The following is a 23108-nucleotide window of genomic DNA, read 5'->3' as shown; positions in this document are numbered from 1 at the left end:
CATCGTCACCCCCTCTCGCCGGCGAGGAAGCAGGCAAGCCTTGAAGCCCGTACCAAGGCAAAAACTAGCAATAAAGGCGCTTAAATATTTTCTTTCCTTTTTCTGTGTTTTATTCCGTTTAGCCTGTGTGAGTGTGTGCCAGTATAAGGTACAATTTTTGAGCCAGTGTAAGGTACTGCAAGGTAAATGGGCCAACCATGCTACATAAACCTGTAAGGAAACCAGAAAAATGTTAAGTCGTTTAGAGGAATTCCCTGCCCTGACTATTACTGCAAACCCTAATTAATTTGCAGCATACTTTACACTCTAGCAGGTGCTAAAAAGACAAAAATCTCAGTCAGAAATCGTTCTCTGTGACTCAAAGTGGGAGTTCATGGCCCTGCAGCTGTATTTGTGTGGACCACAGAGTCTACCCTTACCTGGAGGACCTTATCTGGTCCGTTCTGGTTTCTCACCTGCTTTTTGGGTGAGGAGGCTGTGCACTTCAGATACCCTCTAGAAAAAGTGGGAGCTGTGATGAGGGCTAGAGGGAATGCTTGTCCTGTATTTGCTGCTATTTCTAAATCCACCGTGACCAGCAAAGTACCCGCAGAACACTGGAATCCCTCTGCTACCTGCTCCTCAGCTCCCTGTGCTGGCAGGGACCCCTCACAGCCCCTGTGGCCCTCACCACCCTTTCTACATTTGCCTTTCTACCTCTTGCTCAGGGGTTTCACCCAGAAGGAGGAAATTCTGGAAACTGGTATATTATGGCTATAATATCAGTTCTAGTAGGGATGGATTTCCCAAAGTCAAGGCAGGCAGGTAACATTCAAAAAATGAATGTTTTCCTCACTGCCTGTGATCCAGGCAAGATCTGTTCAGAGTGTTCTTTTCTTTTTCACCTTAGCAGCTGAAATATTGCAGCCAACACAAGCTCTCTGCCCAGAGAAAAAGTGACTCAGGAGAAGAAGTGCTCCTCACTGCCATGTCCCCATTTGCAGTGGGGTTAGGGGAGAGGTTGCTGGATGCTGATGTCCCACAGAACCCGGTTCAGGACATGTGACCAGTTTGGAGAAGGACGTGTTTCCACAGTCAGGGACTGAAGCACAGCGTGCTTCATCACTGCTAATTCTGCATTTAGGTCATACCCCTCACTTCAAGCATAGGCTCTAAGAGGCCCTTTCTCAGGTGTTGGGCATCACAGGCCAGGCAAGAACAAAAGTCCAAGACTCTCCCCTAGAGTGGGTCAAGTCCTTCTGGACTGCCCCTTTTCTCTAGACACCACCTTTTTTCAATCTCAGTTCTTCATATGCTTAAAGGTGACTCCAAAAGAACAAGTCCATCACACCCATTGCATTTTGCTTTTCACTTTTTTAACTTTGCACATTAAGTGTTCATTAACACCATCCACGTTTAAATTAGCATTTGTTACTGCTCACTTTGCTTAAACAACTGCTTTTACATTTGTAGCTGAGTGTCAAGCAATTGAGCTTTCAACCACCAACATCATCCACCCCCAAAAGCAGGTACCCTTAAATCAAAAGGGGAAAAAGTCTTTACATGGCTACACAGACACATGTGCAGGAACCAAGACTGGTTCCTGCACATGTCTTCCTGCCTTGTCCCAAAACAGATGTGTGGGTCACGAATAGCACAGCCTGCCTCAGGACAGGAGCAAAAGGCACCGTGATCCACGGACCAGAAGGGGCAGCAGCTTTTCAGAGAGCTCCATGTGTTCTTTCTAGTTATTTTCTCCTTCCACCTGTCAGAAGAACCTTCTTTCCTGCCACAGCCACTGCTCAAATCACTGCAAGCTGCCATAGCACAGGCATGGCCTAACACTTTCATCTACCTTGTACTCTCACAAAGCAAAATAGTAGCAGAATATCCAGCTGTTCAGGGCATTGTTGGGCTTTTCCTTTTTTTCATTCACATTTCTAGTAAAACATTTAAAAAAAATCCCAACCCACCTGGGAAGACAGCCCTCCCTGAACAAGCTATTGTTCACTACAGACATCGAAATAAAATATTTTTCTTGCAACTCGCTGCCGGCAAAACTCTGGTGCCATAGGATACACTGTAGCACTTCTTACTAGGAAGTCAGTGCCTGGAAGCAATAAGCTTTAGGGAAGCAACAAGATCTTTCACGTCAAAACCCCTGGTCAGCAGTGTAGGGGCATGGGGGACAGCAGCAGGTGCGAGAGACTTTTTATGTGTTCTTGAAATGACACTTAATAATGGGAAACTCACCTGCTCAAAGTCAGTGGCTGCCTCCAAGCTCATTTTTTGTGGACCTGGCAGGAGTAGCAGCACTTATCTCCAGGAGAAAAGCTCCAAGGGTTCATTAAGTGGCTCTGCTGCTCTTCACTCCAGTGAGGTCACTGTTATGAGCAGCAGATTTTGGAAAGCAAATGGTCAGTTCCTCACCTATACTAGGAACAGCTGAACACAGCCCAGCCCCTCAAGCCAATGCTGTGTACATTTCCAAGCAAACCCTTGGCACTATGGGCATCCAGGTGGATATGTGCTGGGATTTCCCTGCTGCAGCTCTGAAACACAAAGGCAGGTCCCTTGGAGCTGACCCTGCACACCAGTTACGGGTGGCTCAGCATGGCCCAAGCAGTGGCCAGAACAACCAGCCCTCCAGCCCAGTAATTTTTTGATGCAGCAGAGAGAGAAGGCCCATGGGGTTTGTGCTGTGCCTACACCAGTGGGATGCTATGACATCCCTGGGGCCTGCTTCGGAGATCCCAAAGCAGGCCCAGCTGCCCAGGCTTCCACTGGCTCAGGATGATTACACAAGTCCCCCAGATTTCTTCATTCTCATTTTAAAAGCAGCTGCTCGGCAAGCAAAATGCTGTGAAGGGCAGGCAAGCTGTGTGGCACTGAACAGACAGGAAGTGACTGCCATCCCAGGGGTCACACAGGCTGCATTTCACTTTCTGCTTCTCAGAGAACATCGAACTGCTCAAACTTGTGGTTTCCCCTTTCGCCAAGTGCCCTTGTTCTCAGGCATCCAATGGGGAGAGCTGTGCAAGGCAAGTCAGCTGCACTGCACAGAACAGAGGGGTGGCATAGCAACAGATTATTAAAAAAAGGACTGCCCAGATTAACCTTTAATCCAGCCAACACATGCATGCAAAAGGACAAGCTGTTTCTAGTACCAGCCAGCCTCTGCAGCTTTGGCAGAGGTAGGAAGACACAATCTCCAGAGCAGGCTTTCCCGTAACTCTGCACTGCAGTTTCTTACAACTTCACCTGACCCGCTAGCTGCTGCCAGAAAGTAAGTGGCTGGCTGGAGTCCTACTCTGATGCCATCACTCAACTCCAGCTTCCCTAGCTCAAGGCAAGCATGCTGATGGCCCTTTGGTAACACAGGCAAGACCTAATCATGCTGCCTGGAGCCATGACTGACTCAGGAAACGCACCCCACCCTCCTCTGCTTTTGCTCCACTTGCTGTTGTGATTGATGCCGTAGGTGCATTCAGGTGCAGGGCTGATCCCCACATTACATCTACTAGAGGTATCTGAGACAGCCCCATTCTCTTGGCCAGGTACCTTGATAAACACCTGGCCTCCCTCTCCACAGGGATTGAGTAGGACACACCTTGAAGAAGCAAGCCAGGCACCCAAGTGAACTAAATAACATTTGGGATTTCCTCCATGGAGTATTAGCAGTTCCAGGACTCGAGTTCCTTGGCTAAGTCCTGGCGTGAACTAGGGGCCAAACTGTATCCAGGAGCAGCTGTGCTCCTGAAGAGGTTCCTGGAAGCCTTGCTGGCCAAACCATTAGAGGCTTTGGCTTGGAGGAGAACTGCTGTCCTGCTGGCAAGCGCAGCAGAGCATGTCTGGCAGCCCAGGCCTCACCTCAGACTTTCTGCATTCCAATGAGATGCAGGATATGGGGCACACCAGCACTTTCCTGGTGCTGGCAGAGCTGTACTGGCACTGCAGCCTCATGAAGGATGTAGAGAGCTCCCTAAACCCAGAGCAACAGCCACCCTGCATTCTCCTCTTCAAATTATAATCCATCAAAGACCAACCATCCCAGGTCAGCCCTGGACAGCTCTAACTTACCCAGTGGGTTAAAAATTAATAAAAACTTGACCTCCTCTAATCAAAGTAATGAGTAATGTCAGAAGCAGCCTTTTGCAGACTCCATTCTTCATCAATCCTTCTTTACCGATGCATGTTCTCCATTCTTTCTCTAGCTGCACTCCATGTTTATACACCAATAGTTGTGGCTGTTGGAAAATAATTCAGCTGTAGAATTAAAGGAAGGCGGGGGTAAATGACCACACAAACATACCATGAGGTAAATGTCAGTTCTCGTATTTAATATTTTAATAATTTTGTTTGCAACATTTACCACATAAATCATCTAAATAAATAGATGCTGTACAGTCTCTTATCCATATCAGTACAAAAATAAAACCACACTTTGTGTCAAATTATACTTGAGCCTGCCCTCCCTTTACTATTACAATCTCCTTTTACAGCACATACTCGCTCAGAAAAGGCATTATACTCTGATTGGTTTGTTTGGAATTGGATTACTCCCTATTTCCCCCCCTCCCCAAATACATTCAATTAGTCTGTACAAAAGCTAGAAGCTCATTCTGTGCAAAAGGAAGCTTTCTGTGTGCAAAGACTCCAATACTCTAGCGTGCTTATGGGAACAACAGCAACAACAGAAGAGACAGGAACAAAAGTAATCAGGGACCCTCCCCTCTAACTGACCCCATTGTCCCCCATCTTCCCCCTGCAACAGAAAGGGAGCACACCAAATTAGGTGAGTCAGTGTGCAAAAGCCTTCTAACGATGTGCGTACACAGAGGGAAAAGGTTGGTGCTGAAAACCCAGCGAGGGAATTGGGGTGTTTTCCCCCATGCTGTAGAGCTGACTAGGTGAGGGAAAAGGGCTCTCTGCCCTAAACCCACTTAAAAGGTTATTGAGATACACAGAACAAAAGCTTCATCTAAATTATTTTAGGTCTTTTGTTGCTGTTCTGTTGGAGATGAGGTGAGGAAACGGCCTCTGGAAAAATCCAGCAGCTACTGAAGACAGCTGCTGGTTCACCCTGCTTCCTCTTCCCCACTCCCTGCAGAAGGATAGACATCTCCGTGTTCCTCAATTAAGCTAATAAGGTGCAATTTTTCAGACAGGAAACTCTATAAAGATGTCTCCGGAGCTGGAAGAAACAGAGTTCCAGACTAGGACCACTCAAACTGAAACTCCACTTCGTTTTTCCCTTTCCTTGATCAAAGGAGGTGGGGAGGGAGGAAGCCAACCTGCACCCCAAAGGCAAGCGAGGGATTTAGCAGGTCTCCTCTTCTCCCTTAGGGAACCCTCTGCTCCTGGCATGGTGGAGTACATTCTCCCCCATGGGAGGGAGGCAAAGGCTGGGTGGCGGCTCTGGAGAAGGAGCAGCCATCGGCCTGAAACAGATACATCTTTTGCTTTTCAAATGCCACTTTTAGACAGACGATAAGGAGTACTTAGCACTCCTAGTGCTTTGCATTTCCAAAGTGCTTCAAAACATACTTCAGATTTAAAAGCAAAAAAATAAAAAGCTGCTTATCATTTTGACAGATTTGCAAAAAGCTTCTTTGTGCTGACACTACATTTTCTGGTTAAAAACCAACAACAATAATAAAAAAAGGCTTTCCACCTCCTCCTCCTCCAAAATTCTCCTCCTAGCCAAAACTTTGATACCCCAGTAATGAGATAAGCTGTGATGGAGGTTCAAATTCTTAGGAATTCTACCCCATCACAGCTTTATAACAATCCACAGCAGCCCCAAATGCTCTCATGGAGCCCTGCACCTCAACCATTCACGGTTAATTAGGGATCATCTCCTGCAAGCTCCCTGCACTTCAAGAAGTTAGGGGGGAAAGAGAAAGAAGTGGAAGAGAAAAAGGGGTCATCTCTACAGCAAGTGCTAGTTATAGAAAAGGATTTGAAGGGTCTGAATTCCATTTTAAGTGATTGCTTCTCTCTCCTTCCAACTGTCCTGGGGCTCTTTTATAAGCCTTCCCTATCTTGACCACCTTTGTGTGTGGAATCCAGATGGTTTGACACCCAGAATCTCACGCTTTCTCTGTGAAGACAGTAAGTTCAGGCACAGGACATTGTGGCCTGTTGATCATAAGCTATTTTCTCAAAACAAGTTTATCATGCCCTTGGGGAAAACCTTTACAACAGGCATGGTGAAAGCAATGTGTTCCATTGCTATATATTTTAAGGTAGAAATTGCCCTATGCACGTTGTCAACGTACACATCTCCCTGCATTCCCAAATGGCAGAAGACTGATACATAAATGCAGCACTCACCTCTCTGCAGGCCCATTCAGAACTCCACTCACAGATGATCAGTTTCACTACAAGCTCTTTGCTTAGATCACACCTTCTTGCTCAACTACCAGCTGACCCAAAGGCCCCTCCTCAGCCACCTAGTGAGAGCAGTTCCAAGGCAACTCTGTCCCTCCCTTCCCTGACCAGCATTTATCCCTATTAATTTCCCAGAAAGGCCCACCGCCCTCTTCTTCCTAGGCTGCAGGTAAGCCAGGGAGAAACAGAAGATGAGTAGATACCAATTCACTTTAGAAAAGGAGGTTTTTGTACTTTCCCTACTTCTGAAAACAAAAGCTCAAAGCTTGAGAGGAGAGGAAGAGGTGGAGAGGTGGTGATAGACTTTGCTTTGCTTAATATACAGATGTGGCTGGCAGCCCCCACTGTCTTCCACACACCCCAGCCTCTGTTGTGGCTACCTTGGAGGGACGTGCCTGGGCTACCCTGCCTACATTTTGACCTGTGTGAGGCCTCCCTTCTCTATTCCAGTGAAACCATCAAGCAGCACTAGCTGGCGTACAGCATGAAACAGTACTGGGACCGAGGGCCCCCTGTGAGGTGAACAAACAATTTTATACATCCAGTCACAAAACACCAGAAGAACAATTCTGGACAGTTTCACAACACTAATAACAAAAAAAGCCATTCATTTCTCAATAAGCTTCTCTATGTCTGAGCTCTGACATAAACAAGAGTCAATTCACTAACAAATTTGGGCTTATTTTGGCAAATGGAACTGCTTTTGAGTGTTCTCACAATAATATCCTGTTCTTGCTCGAAAAAAAAAAATAAGATAAAGAGAAAAAAAAAAACCACCTTAGTCTGACTTCACAAGCAGAAGGGCCCCCAAGCAAACGCAAGACAATAAGGAGCATGCAGAAGGCTACTTACTGCCACTATTTACGTGTTAAAACTTGCTGTTCCAAGGCATCACTTGTATATCAGAGCAATAACATCTAGTTTATAACCATCCAGGAACAGAGGCAGTTCTTTCCACATAGATTTTTTTTTAAACACAGTGTTAACAAAAAGGCTTTCCAGTCTCAGGAAGTCCCCCAGGTCTATCACACATACAGTGAATTCACTGCAAGATCTATAAAATAAACACTTCTGTCCCCCAACACTGCTGGTAAATTTTCACATGGAAACTGTTCTAAGAATGACTATTAGAGTAGTTCTCTGAGAAGGTTGTTTCTTGTGTACAGCTCAGTAATTTCCACTGGCTGAAGTTTATTTTTCTTGTTTACAGCCATGGAGCCAAACAAGGTATGGGAGAGTTAGCCCATTTCTATTCTCGGCTGGTGCTTCAAATAGAATTATTAAACTCAGCTTCAGCTGGATGCTATTCTGGCTCCTCTAATCAAACGGAATGCTTAACAAAGATCCAAACACAGCATCTGATTTTCATTATATGTTAGCACAGGAGGTCCCAATTCAACTGCCAGGTTTTGGGTTGAACTGGCAGATGGACAGTACTGGGGAGAAGAGACAAATCCAGACAACCTGTCTTTCCATCACTAGTAAAACCCCCTCTACACCTGCAGAGGTGGAATAAAGCTAATTTTAAAGTCCCTGAAGACCAGCTCTACCAAGGAAGTTTACAGTGATATGCCCGCAGACAATGTGGAACAGAGTCATATTTTTAAGAGATCAGGAGAAAAATCTTCTTGAAAAGTTCTTTGAGATATACAAGAATTCATGAATGTCAAAAACAAAGTCCACGCCAATGAAGTAACTGCTTAGTTTCCTACCACAAACTCCTCTTCACACCCTCCCCTCCAAACCCACGCACATGCAGCTTGTTGTGTCTTAACCCCATTATGGTTAGCTCCTCATTGACACAAAGCAGCATGGCAGCCAGGTACTTTGTTCCACACTTTGTGTAGCAAGATGATTAGTCACCAGCAGAACACTAGGTAGCCTGATCCAAAAAAATGATTAAGATATGAAGCTGTGGGTGGATCCTCTTTGAAAGGCCACCACAGGTCTTTGAAAACTCCACTGCAAGAGAAAGAAAATATGTTTAAAGAAAAATGCCAAAACAAAGTGTTGAGAAGTGTCAGGTGGAGAGTGGAGAGAAAAGCAGAGGATGGAAATCTAGTTTATTAGGACAAGCTCTTTCCTGCTGCAGGATTGATATTGCTTCCAATGTCAGCCAAAGCCAGGAACTTAGTAAATAGGAAGCTTTTTTTGGTGCATTTGTACACTGAGATGAAGACATGACAAAGGCAGCAGTTGGTGCATTACAATAAAGAAAACAGATCCTATAAATGCCATGAAGATTTAGCAGGATGAGCTGCAGTTCAAGACTTTTTTAAAAATAAGCTCAAACACTACAGTTCTGCAACCATCACTACCTGACCTGCTCCAGCCCACAAGAGTGGACTGGGCCACATGGTGTGTCCACTGGTCACAATAGAAGAGACATGCAGGTATTCAGCATATTTGGCAGGTGTCAGGAAGAGGGAGTGTGTGGGTGATGGTAACACCACCGTCTGACCCCACATCCTGCAAAAAAGGGTGCAACTCCAGACACAGAAGCCTCGCTCTGGACACCCACGTTCAACAAACATCCTGCGCCTGCATGCTTACCTCATCAGCTTGCCCTTGCTAGCTATTGCAAGCTTCTGTCCCACTCACTCTTCCTCCCACCACATAATTCCCCCTCAGCTTCCACTTCTCACCCTCTCAGATTTCTCCATAATAAAACTCCCATATTACTTCTTTGACAGATAAAATGTCAGTCCAGAAATTCAAGATCTTCCCAGTGATCCTGAAACTGCTCTGATGGCATGAAAGACAGACCTGCTCCAACAGCTCTGAGATGGTAGGGTAAATCCTAAATCTACACTGAGCTGCCATATCCTAAATGAGGTAAAAATTTCTTCTAGTAAAAACCCACAGTGGCAGTCCAAGCACTTCATAATAAGTAAATGTTTGGAGGACCAGAAACCCTAGAGCCCCAAATTCTGCAGGCCAGGAGCCAAGCCCCTCAAACAAACACACTGAGGATTTCCACAGGTGTCTTTATCTCAGAGCTAAGAAGGCTCATGGCTTCATTTTGAAAAAATACAGAAGATAAGAGATGCTTCAGGTGGGGTGGAGTAAGGAAACATAGTATTTGAGGACAGTAATCATGACAGTAACCAATGTTACCCTGCAGCACTCTGACCCGCAGTTCCCACTTTAGACTACCTTACTTTTCTTGCTTTCCGTTGGAAAAGGTCTATATTTAAAAAATTAAGTTCTTTAAATAAAATTTGCTTTTAAAAATGGAAGAGAACATGCATGTGCAAGAACAGATGCTATGCTAATCTACCAACTCAAAATACAGCAATTCTTCAAAAACCTCAAAGTGTCACAGGCAGTCCAGCACAAGGCATTTTTAAGTGCAAGATCATGCGGGTCTATTGAAATGCAGACCACTTTCCTTGGCAAAGATTTTTAAGCCTTCCAAGGGGAAGTTCCTGTCAGTAAAGTAGAGTACAGGACCACAGATACTGTGAGGATACTGGAGTCATGGAAGAGAATCACTCAGGCAGCACAATCCAAGAATTCTCATTGCTAAAAATTAGGAATTTTTCCCCTCCTCAGATCTAATACATGCCTTCCCCACATGTTGTTTATTTTGGATCTCTCTACGGGATCCAAGAACAGAATTTGCTGCTAATCAAGGTCCATTTCTAGCTCAGTTCTGTCCAATTCCTGCGTCCTGGGCCTGTGCCAGTATCTTGGATATCTCTGCAGTGCCAGGCAATGCTTCAGTTGTCCTATTAGTCCCTCCTCCCAGGGGAGAGGAGTCAGTTTTCAACTAACTTATTACCACAGATTCAGGGCAGGATTTGTTATTAATACTGAATTTGGCAAAGGGTAAGAAGACCCCGCTTTCCATAACGTATTCCTCACGCAGCAGAGCCAAGCCTGCAAATCCTGTTTAGCATGTAGAGAATGGTATGCCTCAACTATGCTGGCTTTCTGAGCTTTTAATGAGGGCAAATTGAATTTATGTTGCCAGTTTGGATTTCAGAGATGCATTGCAGTCTTTCCGCATGATCAAAAATCAAAGGGAGAAAGCTCTGCTGTCTACATGGACCCACGCTGCAAAGACTGACTTACCACAGACAGGCAAATATGCTTCTGAAGTCCTGACAGCAGGCCACAGGGAAAACAGCACTGGAGAGAAAGTCTTAACAGGCTGGAGTTATCTACACAGGTAGGATCCATCGACTCTCACTGCTGCAGGAAGAGAGGGAGGAGGAAGGTGGGAAGAGCAATGTACAGAGATGTATCTTTATCCAAGGGATATCAATTGCAGAACAAGGCGGCAGGTTAGAGATCCAGCTCTCTTTCCACCTCCACATGCCCTCTCCCCACAAATGCAGCTGCTGCCACTTAACAGGATAAAAGGCGAATTGCTCAGCTTGCTGCTTTCACATCAAGGAGGGGAGTCTTTGCCAGGGAAAGGGCTGTCAGTTTTTCAGCTGGACAAAGCAATGACAAATACACACCCCCTACACTGCCCTTTTTTGCGTATCTGAAAGGGGAAAAAGGAGGAAAAAAAAGGGTCTTTGTAAACATTTTAAGAGGAGTCATTTTGAATTTTTTTTCCTCTTAAGGGATAACATCAGCCTTCCCTAGCCCCACCCTAAAAGCACTGGTTTTAGGGAGCACTGCAAACAGAGATTCAGAACTGCACACTCCGGTCTCGAAAGAAGCCCTCAGCCACTTGTGCTTCTCTGAAAGTAACGGTGATGGAGTTTGCTGTGATGTCTGTCACTGTCACTTCGCTGGGGGGCACAGTGGGGATCCAAGGGAGACTGGCATCCACATCTGCTGCAGGAAGAAATGCACAAAAGAACATGTTAGTGAAATAGAGAAGGTGAGGGAGAAGGTAGGAGGAAGGGGAGAGGGAAGGAAAGATGGAAAATGCGTCTCCTTTCTGACAAACTGTAGGTGAAATCAGCCTGTACTGAATCTGCATGTACAGAGCAAGAAGGAACATGTGCAAGCTCTACCCTCAGAGGCTAAAGGAAAATGGAGGATCAGGTGTCCGACACATAGTAGTATCAGAGCAGCCTATGCAGAGGTCAAAAGACCCTGTAAAACCACCGAGTTCATCTAGCCATCCACAATTCCCCCATATCCTTCATTCCATCTCAGCCCCTAATCTGGTTTTGTGTCAGCAAAAACCCTAGAGGCAGAAACCCTAGAGCCCCAAATTCTGCAGGCCAGGAGCCAAGCCCCTCAAACAAACACACTGAGGATTTCCACAGGTGTCTTTATCTCAGAGCTAAGAAGGCTCATGGCTTCATTTTGAAAAAATACAGAAGATAAGAGATGCTTCAGGTGGGGTGGAGTAAGGAAACATAGTATTTGAGGACAGTAATCATGACAGTAACCAATGCAAGGCACACTCGCCCTGGTTTGAGCTCACTGTCTTCTAAACGCCCTACCCTGCTGAAAAGGCAAAAATTAAAATCTCTTACACACTCTTCAGATACTCCTAGGGGAGTCAAAGGGAGACAAAATGGAAGGTCTGCCTTGTACTGCACCTGCAATGCAGCCTGGGTGTGATACTCAAAAATCCCTCCGTAGTGCTCCATAGATGAGCTGCTCTTCCTTTCTCATTTGCCTCCTTTGCTCCCAGACAGCTCCATACAAGAAACCCAAGCACGCCTGCACTTTCTTACTGTAAGAATAATTATTAGCCCCTCTGGCACCCAAAGACTCACTTCCCCACAGCTCCCAGAGACTGCCACATAAACAGAGAGGAAGGAAAACACCCCCTCTCCCTGTCACTCTACCTGTCCACTACGTACCTTGTTGTCCCAACCTGGGCAAAGAACAAGACCCCATTTAGAGTGTATTTCCTGTCTTCTGTCTCAAACACCAGGGGTATCTACTTTCCCCCCAGAAAGAGTCCAATTCCCCTATCAGTAACTGGGATTCCACACAGGCCGTATGTCAAGGGGAGAACAAAAACAGTTTTACAGTCCTGTAGTGCCACTCACTCTTCTGATCCCCAAGTGCCACACATGTCTGGGGAGAACAGCCCCACACATTTCCTCACTGCCAGGATGTAACACTGGGTTCCTCTGTGCTACTCCCACTGCTGCCTCCCTGGATTCTGAGCACCATTCCAGTCTCTCTCAGAAAGGAGGGAATAGTGCTGATTCCCAGAACACAGCCTTCTCCCTAAGATCCTGCCTAATCCAGCCTGGCTAACAGCTACTCCTAGCAAGGAGTAACAGGATTCCCTTAGCTACTACAAGCAGCACAAGCCCCAGTTTTCCATTCCTCAGGAAAGCTACGCCTTCAGAAGCTCTAATAATGCAAGGATAGAGTTTCCCTGGTAACTGAGAGCAACACACACATCCCACAACCCTCCTGCACAAGATACTGGTATCCTTCCTCAAAATGCCAAATGCGCTTGGACATCTCCCATGCCTACACTCGTGCTGCCTACCCAGTGGGATCAGGCAGGAGTTACCATCCTCACTTCATCTCTCGCTCCCTTTCTCACATAGCTCTATAGCAAGAGGCTTTAAAGGGGCGTGGAGAGGAAAGGGAAGGAGGGGGCAGGGAGTACATTGTGAGTTCCTAGCAGCATTCCTGTATGCTTCTTAAAGCAGCACTATGAGAGGAGTGCCGCTGTCCAAGCTTGTCCACTGCCAGCCAAAGTCCTTTGAGCCAAGCAGCATTCTGAGCACATGTGGATAATGTGGACAGAGGCAGAGTTAATCTGTCACACTCGTGTGTCACCTCTGCTGGGAGGAAATTTTAAGAGGAGGAAAACTTGCAGTATCTCCTGCACGTTTTCTAACACAGGGGGGTATCAGGGATGTAAGACTACATAGAGCCACAGGACTGAAAAAAAAAAAAATTAATCTCTGCTCTTCAAATGAGAAAGAAACCTGCAAACAAGAGGGATATAATATGGGCCTGACCTAAACCACAATCCCAGGAGGATGTAACCAAGCTGGAAGGAGGCAGAACATCCTTCACATGCCCCAGAACTTCACCAAAGGGTGACTAGCCTTACCTTCTTTGCTGGTGTGCTGCGTGGCCTCCCAGTCCTCAGGGCTCTGCCTGGCCTCTAGGCCCACTGCATCATTCAGGAAGAACTCATGCCTGCAGTTTCGGTTCTCCAGGCTCGCCATGCGCGGGAACTTCTTCCTTGACAGTCGTAGGTACTTCTGGTTCTTGCGTTGCTTCCGGAGAGAGAATGGCAGGACTGCACCCCCAGTCTTCTCGGGGAACTCTGCCTGCCCTGTCTTGGCCCCTGGCAGGCTACTGTCTCCTCCTCCAAACCTCCGTGCAAGAGAGAAGCAGAGCTTCTCCTTTCCCTTGTGAGCACTCCTCAAGTCCATGCCATACAGCCGCTGCCAAGACACCAACGCAGCAAGGGTCAGAGCAGACATCTGATCATGCAGTGAGGGCTCCCCGCTGGGAAGCTCTGTCTCTGAACCTTTAGATGAGCTAGGATAAGGTGTGCTGCTTCTACAAGACTGTTTCTCTCCCCTCTTCAACTGCCTTCTAAGCTCTTCCTAATATCTGTTTCCTAGGATTGGCTGCTTTGCTTGGCAACAGTAAAAGCATGCTGAAACTCCTCTTCCAGCTATGGGCTACCTTTGACTTGATGGAAAATCCAAGCTCAACATGAAAATAAGAGAACACACAAACCAGGTAACCTGCAACTACTCAGGCCCACAATTTGTAAAATCCTAGTTCAGAGAGAAAGAACTGTTGTTTTATTTTGTATTGCCTTTTTAAAGACAAATTAGCTAGCTCTTCAGCTAACAGGTTACAACTATCTGCCTAAACACTGATTGCATGTTATCACGTGAACTTGTTACCTCCAGTTTCGTCCATGCAAAAGCAAACAGACAGTTTCCACCTCACTGAGAGCAGGGGAGCAGCACAGCAGCTAAGGAGTTAGAAATACACAGAAGAGCAAGAGGCTACCTGCAGTAGGAGGCGCTTTGGTTTGGGGCCTCTTTTCCTGTACCCTGATGCACGATCTCTCTCTTCCCTGTGAAAGAGGAATACAAATCAAACTGAGTACTAAATACCACAGCATAAAATTTAGTTGGGATTTCAATCTTTTGCAGCATAGCTCCCTCAATTTCCTTCAATAAAACCCAATGGTGACCAATGTGAGCTTGGAAAACATCCCAGAATTGTTTCCTGTAGGAGTGAAAACATTGCAATAGGGGAATTTCTCTGACACAGCTAATCAAGGATGGCTTAGAGAAACTTCCCACCTCACATCACTCCAGTCCAGCTCTGGACCCAATTAAAACCTGAGTCTGATTGTTCTCTGGCTCAGTGCTGCCTGTTCTTGGCCTCATTTCCTGAACAGTGCCAATCAAAGCTGCTTTAACCCTGTCTTCTCCATCTCAATAAACATCAGGGCACAAAAATCAAGCAGGATTCATTGCTATACATCTCATCTTTGACTGAAGTAGGGACAACAGGGGCATTTAATGCTCACAATGAAATAAAGACACTATTTCTTTTTCTGTGTCCAGGGAGAGAAAGAACATGTGTCCTTACTTTTCTTCATAAGCCACTACCAGGCGAGGATCCAAGATATGATCCTCTGGCTCCCATGTGCTGTATCTGAAGAAAAACATAAGGAATAAAAAGTAAACAACATTTTAACGAAACATTCTCTCTGCAGGCCTGCTACCAGTGTGCTGCAGCCCTGGATACTGTCTTCACAAGGGTCGGTGGGGCCTGCCACAACATTGCGAGAGCTCTGAGGAATCCCAGCCATTCCCTCCCCAGCTTCCCACAGACACCACCTCCCCTTCCCAAAACAGGCAGGGCCAAGCATCAAGCAGCTCTTTGTACGAAAACGGGGAAGACTTTCCTCCCCAGGGCCCCTCCACACTGTCTGCAAAGCCTGTGCAGACACTCATAAACCGTTTTTAGGTCCATGCCTAAACAGGTCTCATCTGCAGCACTCCCTCAAATCCCACAAACCCCATGGAACAATGAGGCACGGTCTGATACATCTTTCTGAAAAATAGGTCTCTCTTAATTTAGAGTGCTCAAAGAGTAAGTACGCTTTCTCAACTGCATTATTAATTACTTCTAATCACTGAAGCTGAAAGGATTCATTTAAGAATTTAATTTTTTTCCACTGATGCTGTTCAACCAAACATGTTGGGAGCTGGGCCCTGGGGCAAGCTGATGGCCACTTGCCAACGCCTCTTCCTCCTGCTCGGCTCCCCCTACAGGTTGTTCCTATCGAGCGGAACTCATCGATTTAGAGTACCCCAACCGCACTGCGGGCAGGGCCACCAACACTGCTCCGAACAAGCTTCATGCTCCCGAAGTAGCCTGGAAACAGCATCACTCCCTGCCCCAGCTCCCTCCTCGACAGCCAGACAGCTGCGACAGGAATCAGATGCTCAGGAAAGGACTGAACCCACCAAAACTACTTCCCAAAGAGCACAGATGCGCTTAACACTAGGGAGAAGCAGGCAAAATGCTCCCACTGTGGAAGCTGAAAGAATCACAAAGTGGTTCTTGGGGCATGTTTACTTCTTAGGAGTCATGCTTACCCAGAAAAGGTGGGGTGTTGTGTCTCTACCATACAAACTCTAAGGCAAGAAAGCAAACTTGAATCCTCAAATGCCTCAGAACCCTAACTTTCCTGAAATGTGAGATCCAGGCCTGGAGGCAGAGCTCATCCCGGGCCCCAGGGAGGAGGACCAGAGAGGAGTCACATGCAGGTACAGAAGGGTGCATTTGTATCAGTGCCTTTAAACAGCAAGAAAGCATTTTAGGATGTTTACATTTCTGGATGAAGTACAGACTGCATGAGAGGACATGGGGTACACGGGGTACACAAGGGAGGTCGTTTGGGAATGCTTTTCCCTTACATTTCTCCATTAGAGAGAAGAAAAGTACTGTAATACAGGAACAATACTGGAGGATGGGTCTAGAAATGAAAATAAAATTCTTTTACAAAAGGGAGAAACAAAAATATGACATTCAGATATCCCAAGGTGCACTGTACATCAGAGAGTTAAGAACAGCCATGTCTTCATAACGAGCTGATCCCACCCTCACTCCCTCCCTCCTTTGCTCATGCCTCCTGCAGCAACCTGACTGTGAGCTGTCAAAGCCAAGATACTGTTTGAAAAGAGGAAGGTTTCCTCCCAGCTGCAGGAATTCTGGCACTCATCCTACAAATTTAAGAAAAATAACACAAGGGAAAAAAAAAGTCATTGGATTGCTTTTCATAGGCAGGAGAAGAAAAGGGATTTGCTTAAAAAAACACCCTGGTGGGTGTAGCCTTCTTCTCTGCAGCTCAGATTCTGGCTCCGCTGCAGTGGCAAAACACTGCATATAAAAAAACATGGTTGAGTTTGCCACGCGCGCGCGCACACGGAGCTTTATATATGGGTACGCACAGCCCAGGCTGCAGCAAACTGCAGAGAGCAGGCACTCTGGAAAACACAGATCATATGATCTTCCTTCCCCCTCCTTCTACTCCTCCTCTTCCCCCTCCTTTTAACTCCAACACAAGTTGTAAACAAGCTTGTAGATAGAATCAGATTGTCACTCCTCCATTCCCTGACTCCAGCAGTGCAATCCATAAATCTGAGGTGTAGGGCATGAATAAGAATTTTTTATTAAGAAGAGGGAGAAAAAAAGTGAAATGTGAATTGCATGTGAAAGCAGTAAACTATTGACCTATCCTTATTCCCTTCCATGATACTTCCAATGGAAATGATGGGATAATAGGTCCAGAGATTACAAAAAGCAATGCAACAAGGTTGGTAATTAAGGAAGGGAATGATGTGGAATGAGGAAACAGACACAAAGATACAAACAGCTTGCGGTGCTGCATGCCTTCACAGGCATATGTATGTTTAGAAACAAGGAACAGAGACTGCTGGTGGGATGAAAGTGACTCCAATGCTCTGAGCATCTTGAGTTTAAGTAATGCAAACCACTGAGGCAACAGTTAAAGTGGAGACAGGCAGGAGGAAGGGAAAAAATAATCAACAGTCTTCAGATTTGGAGTTTGGGGGAAGAGGGAAGATGCTTGGACATGCCATACTTCAAAACAAGAGAACTCTGACATCACCTTGCACCCAGGGGAACTGTGCTTTAAATTCCCAAAAGTGTTTCTGTCTCCCCCAGTATTCCAAGGCGCAGGACAAGGACAGGCAGCAGTTAAGAATAAGGCCTGTTCTGTCCAAAAAACATTACACCATGTCTCAGCCCACCTTCTTGGCAAGGGGCTTTACAAGAAAAGGACTTCAATGAGTTTGTTGAAAGGAGAATGGGATAAACATCAGTATTCTGGCCAAGAGGGGATGAGATCTTGCAGGCTCCAAACACATTTCCCACCCTCTATCAGTGATTAAGACTTGGCTATTTGAGGCTGAAGCAGTCCAACAAGTGACCCATACTACATGGCAGCTGGTTCTCAACAAGTGCACAAGGTTACACTCTGACAGCAGAACTCTCAAGAATAAAGTCACCCTCTCCCACCACCACCGGAGAGGGGAAGCTGCTTATCTTCACACATGGCCTATAATCACAAGGATTAGATATGACAGTTAGGCACCCAAGAACACATTTCAGCTTCTTGGACACCCGGTACAGCCTGGCAGAACCACCCTGGTGGGCCCCACTTTGCAGCTGCGCAGACGAACCCGTAACAAGCGGCTCCCTGCGCTTAGCAACATGCAGAGCAACTGCGTGTGTAACACTGCTGTACCCACACACATCGTCTATCTACACACACGGGCACAAACAGAAAAGCAAAGACAGGGCCCCATATTGGGTGGCCAGGAGGCTGTTCTACTAGACTGCTAGCTGACATAGTAATATTCTCCACTTGCCTAATCCTTTTAATCTCAAAGCATTTCACAGACTGCTTAAGCACAGAGAAATCACTCTTCTTCAGGAGCAGCTGCATTTTAATGAGAGAAGTGTCTGTAAACAGTGCACAGCAATGCTGAAGAAAACCCAAACTTCCTTTTTGCAATGGAGCAACCAAAGCAAAAGCAGAAAAGGCACTCAAAGTAACAGGAAGTTTCAGACAAGGAAATGAAGGCATGGCGGTAATTTTCAAGGGACAAAGATCACCTGCATTTGGCTACAATCAATAAATCTGAAACATTGCCCCTTTCCGTTGGTAAATTGCAGAGGGGAAGCAGTAGGACAAGAAAACAAGACCATCAACATGTTTTCTATTTTAAAAGACTGCAGACAGCTCTAAAAATAAAGTGGGGTCCTCTTGGTGCTGACTCAGAAAAGCAGGAGCTATTCCAAGTTCAGAAGAATCTGGGTTCTTTGTTGAACTCATAAGGAGTTTAAAAACATTTGTATCTAGAAAGCATCTCAATGAAATACTTCAGTGGTGGCAAAACCCAGTCAGAATAGACTGGCACGCAGTTTGTATTCCTTAGCTGCCAATTCACAAACAGATTTGGGTTTGGTTTGTGGCTCTTTGATTTTGTTTATTGTTGTTGAAATGAGGGACAAACCGTTACCCATTATGAATTAAATGCTCGATTGCAGAGACACAGTGCAAGCTATTACAAAATATTAAAGAAAAACCAGACAAGTAAACACAACTTACTTTGGGGGCCATCCTTTCCACTTCACCAAGTATTCTACTTTACCCTGAGGGTGAAAAAAGGCAGAAGAAAACAGGTGAACTATGGAACCAAATATGGGCTACAGTACAAGATGCAACCAATCATCAGACTGAACTCTGCAACCAAAAAGCTTGTTTCCCATCACTTTATTTTCAAAACATAGCCACTTCCCAATTCAACTACACTTGCTATACATTTTTCTCCAAAAATTGGGCACACAGGGGTGTTTAAGCATGCTTGTACTACCATCAGCTTGGAGAACAGCTTTACAGAAAGCTTGCAGGCAGAACACTAAAAGCCAACCAGAGAACAAGACCAAACCATCCACACATTCACAGGCAAACCTACAAGAAGTCAGCACACATAAATGCAGGAAGGACATGTATGCCAGGAGCAAATGTCAGATGAATTTTTTTTTTAAGCAGAGAGAAGAAATACAGTATATCAGAACCTATGAAGAGTCTCTGGCATGTTCTTTTCCATTTGCTACACGTTCTACTCAAACACTCTTCCATCCATCATAGGCACTCATCCTTTTGACCCAAGCAATCAGCAGCTCACAGCTGAAGTTCAGAGCTATACTTTTTTTTTTCCCACTCTAAGTACAAGACAAAAAAAAAAAAAAAAAAAAAGAAAAAAAGAAAAAAGCAGAAGCGTAGTGATTGGAAACTGTATTCAAGGGCTCCGCAAGCAACGTGAACAACTATCAAAATATTTAATGTTATACACTAAGGGGTTTGTTAAGCACTGTCCAAAGCATGGCAAAGGCTTTTGTGCATGCAGGTAGACCACTCTCCTAGAGCCGCTGCTGCAGCCACAAACGCCTTAACAGGAGAGCAGAGCAAGAAAAGCACTCGGGTACTTGAGGCAAAGAACCAGTTTCATTTTCCTCTTGGGGGGCTCATCAACTTCCCAAGGTTGGAAAACACTGCCCTATTAGGAACTTTCCACCGAAGGATCTCTACACACTGCATGCTTACAGGTTAATCCTTGAAACACTCTGTGGGGACTGGAGCGCTTCTACGGCTGGGGAAACTGAGTCACGGGAGCTTCCCCAAACCCTCTCCGGTTTGGGCTCTCCCGTTTGGTGGCACCAGATCTCATCCTGCAGAGAGGCTGAACCCCAGCAGCGACAGCCCCCCCCTCCGCCCCGCACCACCTCACGGGCAACACGTGTGTCCCCCGCCCGCCAGCCTCGGGCAGGTGCCGGTGACGCCCGCGGCTGTGAGGGGACGGGGACCGGGCGACAGCGACGGGGACCGGGCGGCCGCGCGCGCGCCCACCACGCCTACCCCCTCCCGGTGCACGGCGGGAGGGGCCGGGGGTGTCCCGGTGCGCTCCCCCCGCCCCGCCCCGCCCCGCCCCGCTCCGCTCCGCCGCTGCCCACCTTCCGCACGCGCTTCTTGCGGATGCTCTCCACGGCGAACACCTGCTCGCCGATGGCCGACAGCTCCATGCGGCGGGCAGGCGTGCGGGCCGGCGGCGGCGGGCCGAGGCTGTGCCGGTGGCGGCCGTTCCCCGCCGCTCCCCCTCACACGCCCCCTCGCGCGCGGCCGCGCCCCCGCCGCCGCTTTAGAACCTGCGCAACGTTTTCCCCGGCGCGCGCGCGAGGGGGCGGGAGCGGGAGCGGGGGGTGAGGAGGGGAGGGAGGGAGGGAGCGAAGGAGGCGGGAGCGGCGCCTCAGGCGGTTCCCGTCCCGGCCGCGCCGCCTCCGGCCCGCCTCCCGCCGGGGGGAGCGCCGCCCGCTGCCGCCGAGCCGCGGCGTTTACGGGCGTTTTCCGCAGGAACACGGCCCCCGGCGGCCGCGTGCTGGCGGCGGCGGCTGGGGAAGCGGCGAACGGCCCAGCCAGGAGGCGGGAGCAGCGCTGCGGCAGGAACCCGGAGCGCCTCCTCTGCCCGGGCGGCCGCCGCAGGTGCCTCAGAGCCAGGTGCCTGCCGCGGCCCACCTTCGAGGGGAAGGAAGCCGGGATTCGTCAAGGCTCGCGGTGGAAAGCAGCACCGAAAGTCTGAGGGCCCGCAAACGATCAGAAAGTTTTACTAGTAAATTGCACACTTGGCGTGGTAGCTGGTATGTTAGTCCCTGACCGACTGTATAAGCACATGGCAGCCTGTTTTAGAAAAAGGAGTAAGATGAGAAGGAAGAGAGAAAAGATGTATTAAGGGGCATGGGGAGATTCGGGGCAGGGGAGAGAGAAAGAAAGAGAGAAATATAAAAACGGGAGAAAAGAGAGAAAAAGGGATCACCAGTCCTGGTTCCAGTGTCAATCCAGCTGATGGGATGTCAGTCCTGGTATCAGCGTCGATCCAGCTGCACCCACCTGGCCGATGAGATGTCCCAGGTCCTGGGGATGCCTCTGTGCCTCTACCAGCACAAAGGGGTAGCACACGTGTAGCTATCAGTCATCGTGGAGCAAGCAGGACCTCAGGCCACCTCTTCAAGGCAACTAAGGCTTTTTTGGGTGAGGCATGAGAAAACAGGGACATCATGAGCAGGCATTCAGGTATCCAGGCTCCCTCGCACACCAGTCTGCAGAAATGTGCTTTGCTTCCCAACCACTGCTTCAAACAACAGACTGAGGGTATTTTCTTTGAAGTCTCCTGGGAAACTTTTTTACATCAGAGCAGAGACTTATTTCTACGTATGCAACTACCTACTCTCCCACAAGTGTGCTCAGTTGCTCCTCTGCTGTGACTGAATGTCACTGGGTGCTGTTTGCAGGCGAAGTCTGAGACAGGACAAACCTTACTGTAGAAATGGCAAATACACATTGTGAATGTGTTAATCTCAGTCGTTTATTCTGCATGTGTGTCCACAGGTATGGATTGGGTAACTGGCAGAGTGCTTACCCTTGCTGAAGCCATCTAAGAACTCAAAGTCCAGTGTCAGGGAATGGTGACCCTTTGGATAATCATTAGGCAGAACTAGTTTGTAACAGGGTTTTGGTATTTAATAGCACAGCTGTTTCATATTCAAGACATTTATACTATATTACAAAATAATGGATAATAATAATAATAATAATAATAATAATAATAATAATAATAATATAATAATAATAATAATAATATAAAGTTTTGATCCGCTTTTTAATTCTTCCACTCTTGTATTCTGTCTGTGTTTTAGACAGAATAGGGAAAGTATTTAAGGTAAAATTTTCTTTGCTTCTCAAAATTAAAACCTTCAGAAAAAGTAGACACAAAAGAACAATGTTTCTCTGAATTGCAAGGATCTGCTTGTATTCCTTTCCCTCACATTGAATCCACTTGCTGAGGTGTCAGACTGGAAAAAGGAGGAAAATGTGCTCCAATGACCATATTAGGATAAAAATAAAAGAAAGAAACCCCCTAGTCACAACAAACTTTCAGTTATTATTATTTAAATTATTGATAAAATTTTGTACTTCTTAGTCCAGGAAGTTTACAGCTCATTATTTAATATATGTCTCCTTAAGGCCAATAGTACATATAGATAGATTAACTTTGCTAATGGATACCAAAGGGGTTCTCAAAAACAAATTGACCTGCATTTTGATCACAAGCTCTAATACTCTTCTTACAAACAGAGACAGATAGTGGGAACCTACACGCTTGTTGTTATCAGTGTAATTTCCGTGATTATTCCCTTCCTTCTTTCTGCTTTTCCCACACCAGCAACTGACCCAAGTGAAGTTTAGGCAATAATTGCACCAGTTACGTCGCAGCTTTCAGAAAAGCACTCTGCCCAAAAGTACTTGTCGCAAAATGCTAGAGTGCCTCACTGCAGTCTGGCCGGGGGGTTGCATTTGCTTGGGGTTTATCTTGCAACATTTTGGACAAAACGTTACATTTAAAAGCTGTTCCACCACAGTTACTTTACCTTCTACTAATGGTTATAATGTAATTTCAGTAGGTTTTTTTTTGTTTGCATTGGCAACCAAAACCCAAGCCCTGAAGGCAAAGAGCAGGAACATTTCTCATCCTCCCACCCCATCCAATTTCTGAATTACCAAATTAAGTGAATTTTGCTAAGCCATTCTTTGGAGCTAGAAATAATAAAGACAAACAATCAGTCGAGGTTTTCAGATCTTACAGCCTGTTTTAGCAGTACTTTAAAAGTCATTCTGTGATAAAAGACCTTTTCTGAAGTATATCAAGAACTAGATT

At 46.6% G+C, this 23108-nt stretch overlaps 1 protein-coding gene across 4 annotated transcripts; it reads right to left on the bottom strand.

Annotated features, from left to right (window-relative positions):
* Nucleotides 1-85: 85 nt before the first annotated feature.
* On the bottom strand, nucleotides 86-20537 carry CBX7 (chromobox 7). 4 transcript variants are annotated; one of them, XR_007779298.1, is made up of 9 exons: nucleotides 20353-20537; nucleotides 18947-18990; nucleotides 14890-14955; nucleotides 14299-14365; nucleotides 13376-13715; nucleotides 10450-11163; nucleotides 4060-4226; nucleotides 2233-2363; nucleotides 86-210 (listed from the first exon to the last, which is right to left on the bottom strand). XR_007779298.1 is itself a non-coding variant. In XM_050982677.1 (6 exons), the coding sequence occupies exons 1-6, from the start codon at nucleotides 20419-20421 to the stop codon at nucleotides 11018-11020; spliced, it is 735 nt and encodes a 244-aa protein (XP_050838634.1). In that variant the 5' UTR covers nucleotides 20422-20532; the 3' UTR covers nucleotides 4299-11017. The 4 variants fall into 4 exon arrangements, 1 of the variants encoding a protein (XP_050838634.1); XR_007779293.1 differs by having other exon boundaries at nucleotides 4060-4245; nucleotides 10450-11166; nucleotides 20353-20532; XR_007779292.1 differs by having other exon boundaries at nucleotides 10450-11166; nucleotides 20353-20532.
* Between the last annotated feature and the right edge of the window lie 2571 nt (nucleotides 20538-23108).

This window comes from Serinus canaria, chromosome 1A, assembly GCF_022539315.1.
Source record: "Serinus canaria isolate serCan28SL12 chromosome 1A, serCan2020, whole genome shotgun sequence".
Taxonomy (NCBI): Eukaryota; Metazoa; Chordata; class Aves; order Passeriformes; family Fringillidae; genus Serinus; species Serinus canaria.
The sequence above is the reverse complement of the archived record's forward strand: the minus strand, read 5'-3'. Positions and strand labels throughout refer to the sequence as shown.